This window comes from Zingiber officinale, chromosome 11A (assembly GCF_018446385.1).
Source record: "Zingiber officinale cultivar Zhangliang chromosome 11A, Zo_v1.1, whole genome shotgun sequence".
Classification (NCBI taxonomy): domain Eukaryota; kingdom Viridiplantae; phylum Streptophyta; class Magnoliopsida; order Zingiberales; family Zingiberaceae; genus Zingiber; species Zingiber officinale.
The window spans coordinates 69,318,376-69,325,775 of record NC_056006.1 but is presented as its reverse complement, the minus strand read 5'-3'; the positions used below and the strand labels follow the sequence as shown (position 1 = coordinate 69,325,775).

At 32.9% G+C, this 7,400-nt stretch overlaps 1 protein-coding gene across 1 annotated transcript; it reads left to right on the top strand.

The window, feature by feature from the left end:
- The first annotated feature begins 4,843 nt into the window (after positions 1–4,843).
- LOC122032904 (organelle RRM domain-containing protein 2, mitochondrial-like) lies at positions 4,844–7,400 on the top strand. Its single transcript, XM_042592219.1, has 4 exons — positions 4,844–5,026; positions 6,722–6,790; positions 6,867–6,973; positions 7,129–7,400. The coding sequence occupies exons 1-4, from the start codon at positions 4,915–4,917 to the stop codon at positions 7,237–7,239; spliced, it is 399 nt and encodes a 132-aa protein (XP_042448153.1). The 5' UTR covers positions 4,844–4,914; the 3' UTR covers positions 7,240–7,400.

Below are 7,400 nucleotides of genomic sequence, written 5' to 3'. Positions count from 1 at the left end.
TAACAATTGATAAAGACATATAATGAGAAATTTTCAAAGAAAAAGAGCGTTGGAGACAAGTTATAACAAGAATATTAGCAACTGTAAAATGTCTTTCTAAATGTTGTTTGACTTTCTGAAGATCTAATGAAAAACTTTATCAAGATAATAATGAAAAATTTTTGGGGTTGATTGAAATGATTGCTAAATTTGGTTATGTGATGCAAGATCATATTAGACGTATTCAAAATCATGAAATTCATTATCATTACCTTGGTCATAAAATTCAAAATGAGTTGATTTCTATTTTAGCTAATAATATTAAAAGTGTTATCATTAATAAAATTAAATAAACAAAATATTTTTCAGTAATTCTTGATTGTACCCTAGATATAAGTCATCAAGAACAAAAATATGTTTATAGTACAATGTGTTAATTTTTCATGTAATACAGTGAAAATAAAGGAGTATTTTTTAAAGTTTCGAAAAGTAGATGATACATCTGATTTAAGAATTTTTAACGAATTACAAAATGTGTTAAAATCACTTTATCTTTGTATTGAAAATATTAGAGATCAAGATTATGATAATGATTCCAATATGAAAGGAAAACACTAAAGAGTTCAAAAGAGATTGCTTGAAATAAATCCAAGAGTGTTGTATATACCATGTGCTTGTCATAGTCTTAATAAACTCTTAGTGATGTAGCACGTTCTTTTGTTAAAACTGTTTCTTTTTTTTGGGTAGTGTGACACATATATACATTATTTTCAAGTTCTTATAAGAGATAAAAAAGTTTACTTAATGTTGTGAAGAGATTAACTGTCAAATCTTTGTTGAATACTCGCTAGAAAAGTCATATTAAAAATGTTCAAGCTATTAGATTTTAAATTGTGAAAGTGAAAGCAATTTTACTAGAATTAAATAATATTTATGATGATGCAAAGTCAATGAGTGAAGCTGAAAGTTTAACTAATTCAATCAAAAATTTTAAATTTTTACTTGGTATGGTCATTTGGTACAATATCTTATTTACTATAAATATGGTGAGTAAGAAGTTACAATCGAAATCAATGTGCATTGACTCTGCCATTAAACAATTGGAAAGTTTAATCTCATTTTTTGAAAAGTATAGGAATGATAGTTTTACTGCAAGTTTGACTATTGCTAAGAGTCTTGCATCAAATATAAACATAGAGCCAATATTTTCAATAAAGCGTCATATTTTTAGGAAAACAAACAATTTAAAGAAAGAGACGATGATGGAGTTCCACTATCACTAGAAGAGCCCTTTATAATTGATTATTTTGTTGTTGTTGTGGACATAGCGATTGCTTCTTTAAAAATGTAGATTTGAGCAAATGAAAACCTTTGAAAATATATTTGGTTTTTTATTTGATTCAAAAATGTTAAAAACTTTGGATGATGATGAATTGAGAAAATGTTATGTTAATCTAAAATCTACTCTGACTCATGACAACTCATCAGATGTTGATTTAGATTATTTATTTATTGCATTAAAAATATTTCAAATGACTTTACCAAATATGATAATGTCTACAATTGATATTCTTGAATTTGTTCAAAGTATAGATTGTTATCCAAATGTTGTAATTGTTTATAGAATCTTATTGACTATGTTTGTTACAAAAGCATCAGTTGAAAGGACTTTTTTCAAAATTAAAATTATTGAAAACATACATGAGATCGTCAATGTCGTACAAAATATTAAATGGATTGGTAATTTTATGTATTGAGAAAGACATTTTGGAAAATCTTGAAACTGATAAATATTATAGAAGATTTTTCAAATAGAAATGCTAGAAGAAGTCGCTGTTGATGAATTGTATATTATTAAAAATTTATTTAAGACCTCATTTTATTAATTCTCCCCGGGCCTCCTGAGTCGAAAGACCGAGGCTGGGGATAAAATTACCTACAACTAAATTTCTCTATCAAGAACAAAGTTGCTAACATATTTCCTTTGTCAAGGACAGAGTCACCACAACATATTTTCTCTGTCAAGGACAGAGTCGCCTACAAATTGCTTTCCTCCATCAAGGATAGAGTGACCTACATACTATATTCCTCTGTGATGGTCAGAGTCGCCTACATACTATATTTTTATGTGAGGGGCAGAGTTTCTTACAACTAAACTCCTCTATTAGGGACGGAGCCATCTACAATAAAATTCTTTTGTTAGGAACACAGTCGCCTACAATAAAATTTCTTTGTAAGGGATAAAGTCGTCTGTAACAAAATTCCTCTATAAGAGACAGAGTTGCTTACAACAAAATTCCTCTATCAGAGACAGAGTTGCTTACAACAAAATTCTTCTATCTCAAACATAGTTGCCACTTCTCTTCCAACTTGGTATAGTCATGGATCGAGCTCTCCATCTCCTTTCGGAGGGTCGACTTGTCATTCTCTCCTGAGTAAGACTTAGTCGCGGATCCAGTTTTTCCCTAACCTCATTAGGCTCTAGAGTTGACATCTTGACACTCACATTTATTTCCATTTTTTAATATGAATTTTAGCTCTCTCTTACAACTCTACCTTAAGGAGCTCCACCTCAGTCGCCAATTGCTCTCTCTTGCTCTTTTCCTCTACTTCTAGAGCATCTCAGCTAGAGGTGAGAAAAAGTTGTGATAAATCGAACGAACCGACAAAATTTAAAATTTCAATTATGCTATTTCAAAAATTCCTTTTTTTTCCTAAAAAAAATTAGTTATATTAGTTAATTTAGTTTGGTTTCAATTTTAAAATCCCCTATTCGATTAAACCAAATAGACCAAAATAAAAACAAATCAGTAAATTGTTAAGTGAGTTTATAAATCTCTAACCAATTGTTAAGTGAGTTTATAAATCTCTAACCAATTGGTAAATTTCTCATGATATTATTATTGTTAAAAAAAAATTATTTAATTTGATTTTCGACTGAGTTAAATGATATTTTATTGATTCGATTTATTCAATTTTTATTAAAAACTTCGGTCAGTTCAGTTAGTCTAAAAAAAAAATTTAATTGGCCCGATTTCGATTAATTCAATCAGTTCAATTTTTGACTGAATATTTAATCCTAATCTTATTCATATGAACCCTGACATCAAGGATCTCGAAGTTGTAGATGCAAAAAGTATTTAGTCAGTCATACCATTTTCTCTTTTGACTAGACTTAAAAAAAAGGAAGATATGTGATCTGGAGGTGAATAAAGGCCTGGCATGACCTTGACTTGGTACGTTGCATGAGCTTGACTTAGTCAATAGGGATTTTACATAGCACGCCGTTGACTCGACCAACATAGATTTGAGTCACTTGAAATTTCAACTATATTTGATTTGGGTCAGATTAAATCATGATGAGTTCAGAGAAGCTCGACAGTCGACGGTACTTATAGGGAGCTCGATAATATTTAAGGTAACTTTGCTTTTGTTAATGAAGGGCTCTATTCATTGTGGTATAAGATGAATACGTTCGTCTTCAGTACTCTTGTCACATTCCAGGGCCAACACGGACATATCTTCCAAAAATAGAGTCCATCACGACAATAACTTTATCCCTTACAAAGAATTTTTATTGTAGGCGACTGTGTTCCTCAAGGTTAGATAAAAGTGCAATAAAGCAAGAGATGCATAAGTTACAAAAAGGATAGGTCAAGAGGTTTGATAGTTATCTTGTCAGTAGTAATGAGCGGCGGCTAGAGGGATGCAACAATTAGCAATACAGAAGGTTATATTGCCACTTGGAGTAAAGATGTTGAATAAAGAGGAGACACAACCACTAGATGAGCAAAACGTCTTTCTTCTTCCTTCTCTAGATATATAAGATATCCATTTCAGCTAGTAAGGTATGCACAATGGACTTCAAAACTATAATTCTTCTATTATTCTATGTTCCTTTTCTCCGATTCTAATTTAGGTATCGGAGGAGTCACGCCAACTTGTCAAGGTGCACTTTGGCTCCCTTTTGACCTCTTGTTGGTCTTTTTTAAGTAAGAAAGGGTAGAAGCTTATCTGTCGGGATTCTGTCCCCTCAACCTCTACCAAGTATCAAGTGCGAAGCCGTTCTACCAAAGATTGATCCGATCAAAAAGGTAGATCTAATTGTAGCTTACACAACTATAAAAAAATTATTAAATCAAGTAATATTGAATCTGGGACGACTACTGTCTCAGCTCCACAAAATTTTTCATGGACCACAAAATAAAAAAAAACAAAATGTTGATCATTATTTTTTTTTCTTGCTAAGATAAAATAGGTTGCTGTTCATCTAATCGCTACAGTATGGACTCTATTTTTTTTAAATATTATAATTTTAAAAATTATTTAAGAATTATTATCAAACTTTTTTAAAATAAAAATATATATTTAAAATTAATGGGTTGAGTTTGGTCCGTGGATTGGGCCAAACCCGAACCCATGCCCGGGCAGGCATGGCCTATATTGGGTTGGATCCGCTGACTGCTCGAGATTGGCCGACACAATTATATTTTTATTAATTAATATATACTATATAATGCTGCTTATTTTAATAGATCCTCAAATGTTGGTAGATCCTCATGGACTTAAAATCCAGGCTATGATTTATATAAATCAAACCTAAATTCAAATTATGAATCGAGTCCAAATTTTAATAAATTAATGAATGAATTTTTTTAATTTACGATTAATTTAAGAATTATTTACTTTCCGATTTGTTTTAATGGTTACTCAAGATTAATCGTTATGTCGTCGGATGGTAATAATAATAATAATAATACTAATAATAAATAAATAAATAAATAAATAATGAAAAATCTGAGAAAGAGGCCAATCTAGCGTTCAAGGGCAAATTTGTCATTGGGATACTAAACCCTATGAGATTTAAGCGTTCGGCAGCCGCCGTATACTCGAGAACATTGGCAGTGGACGACTTCAGAACAGAGAGCTAGGGCGATGGCAGCGAGGGCGGGATTTCGGCGGTTCTTCTCCATCTCTGCCTTCTCTCCTCCGACTCCTGCTGCTGCTCCACCGGCCGCAGAGCCCTCCACCAACCTATTCGTCTCAGGCAAGACTCCGTATTCCTTTTTGATCTCCTTTCTTGTTGCGATCGTTCTTCTTTCTTTTTTCGCATTTGCTGTGGGATATTCTCGCTCATGTTCCTGTATCTCGATGCAAAAGCCTCGGGGAGTCCATCTTTCTCTTCTTCTCTGCTAAAAACCTCCTAATATTGACCTTTCACACACACACACACAAACAAAATCTTTTTTTAGTTTCAATTTTCCGGTATGCCTGTGTGTGATCTATCTTTGTTGTGGAGCATAAAGCGATTAGGTCCAGGACACTGTCGGAACCCTTGAGAATGGGCAGTATCTATTCAATGTGGCAATGTATTGTGAGCTTACTGATTGTTATTTTTTTTTTTGGAGGTTTCTTGTGTTTGAACTATCAGCTTTGTTATTTCAAACAACCATGAGTGTTATGCATTGAGTAGTGAGGAACGTCTGCATCAGGAAATGATCTTTCACTCTAATTGTTTTTGGCTATAAAGAATTTAGAGCAAATTAATCATGGCTTCTTGGCCCAATCTACAGGCATCATAGTTGTTATGTATAACATTTTTAATATATAGAGAACACGATAGTAGATTTACTAGAGGCTGATTTCATAGATCACTTGTATTTTCTTATTTGAGTTGCTGGAAGTTACAAATGTTGTTAGTAAATTGAACCTAAAATCACTCTTGCATAACTGGAAAAATCAGGATGGTTTAAATCAAAATATGATCAGAACATTGTGCCTATCTTGTATCCTGTGGTTCATCTTGTAGGTTAGGACTTAGCCCTTAAACATGGTATGAAAATTAAGTCATCTAGGTAATTTGAAGCACCAAGTATTAGTTTGTACTTGTTCAGTAGAAATGGCACTACTCTATTGAACAAGATACTGAAATTTACTTCCAGTTAATAGTGATTCAATAAGTGAAGAATGGGTATTTAAGATGGTGACAAACCATATGTTTCTACTAATATATGGTTGAACTGATAAATACCAACACGTATGTATTGACTTGAGCAGTATCTAAACTGCATACACTCATTATTCTTTTGTTGGAATGTGAGATTGAAGTGCAAATAGACGCGCCAAGAGGATTTTGCCTCACTAGGAACTATTTCAATATTAGTTCTAGACTGATTCTAGAATGAGGTTAAACATTATACATAGAGCTTCAACTATGTTTGTCATAACTCTTGAGATTTTTCCACTAGGAGTAATACCTTAATGAGTATAATGTGATTTCTAATGAAAATTATATTTCTCATCAAATTGGTGTTCTTCAAGTTCGCTCTATTTTTTGTGCATGGATTATGTTGGTGAGTTATAAGCTTCTGGTTTTCTATGCTACTATCTCTTTATTCACAAATACAGATGCTGTATACATTTCAAGACTTTTCTGCCCTAATTTTATAAATTTCCTTTTGACCTTTTAATTGATGCATGCCCTAATTTTCTGTTTGGGATCCATTTAGGTGCCATTTATTATTTACATGAATTGGAGGTGTCTTAATTTAAGACCTTGCAACCAACTTAGTACCTTATTTTTTCAACAACTAATGCACAAGACAAGAAAGGCATTCACCATGAAAGACTTGTTTTTAGAAAAACTGAAATTCAAGAGTTAAAAGATCACATTCAAATGCCATTTTCTCTTTAATGTTGTAGATATAATGATATCTTTTTCACATCTTGCCCAACATGTTAGGTCTTAACAAGCGAACTACATCTGAAGCACTTAGCGAGGCCTTCTCTAAATTTGGACAAGTAATCAATGGTACGACCTTCTCTTAATTGATTCATTTTGAAATCACATCAGGGATGCTAATTGCCTAATTCCATGTTGTATACAGCTAGAGTTGTGACGGATCGTATCTCAGGATATTCTAAAGGGTTCGGCTTTGTTAGATATGCCACACTCGAGGAAGCTGGAGAAGGGATCAAAGGCATGGATGGCAAGGTGAATCCAGACTCAAAGGAGGAGAATAGAACCTCAATTCTTACATTAGCCATTAACTTAATAGTTCATGCATTTTCTTTCTTTCGTTCCAGAAGTGATACCATACAAGCTTGATCTAGTAATTTCCAGTAACACGTTACCTTCTTTTGGTGCAGTTTTTGGACGGTTGGGTTATTTTTGCTGAATACGCAAGACCGAGACCACCTCCACCTCAAATGCAACAGCAACCTCCTTCAGTTATGGAATCTACTGTAAACTATCAGTAGAACATGTCATAAAATTTATGGGAACCTTTTACCTACAGTGTCAATGTGTTCTTATCTGTTATGTTATCTGGCCTACATGGAGAGTCACGTTTAATTTTGGAAGTTTTTGTAACGAGCTGACTGCATACTGGATGGCTATGAATTTGCGTGGTGCATTAGCA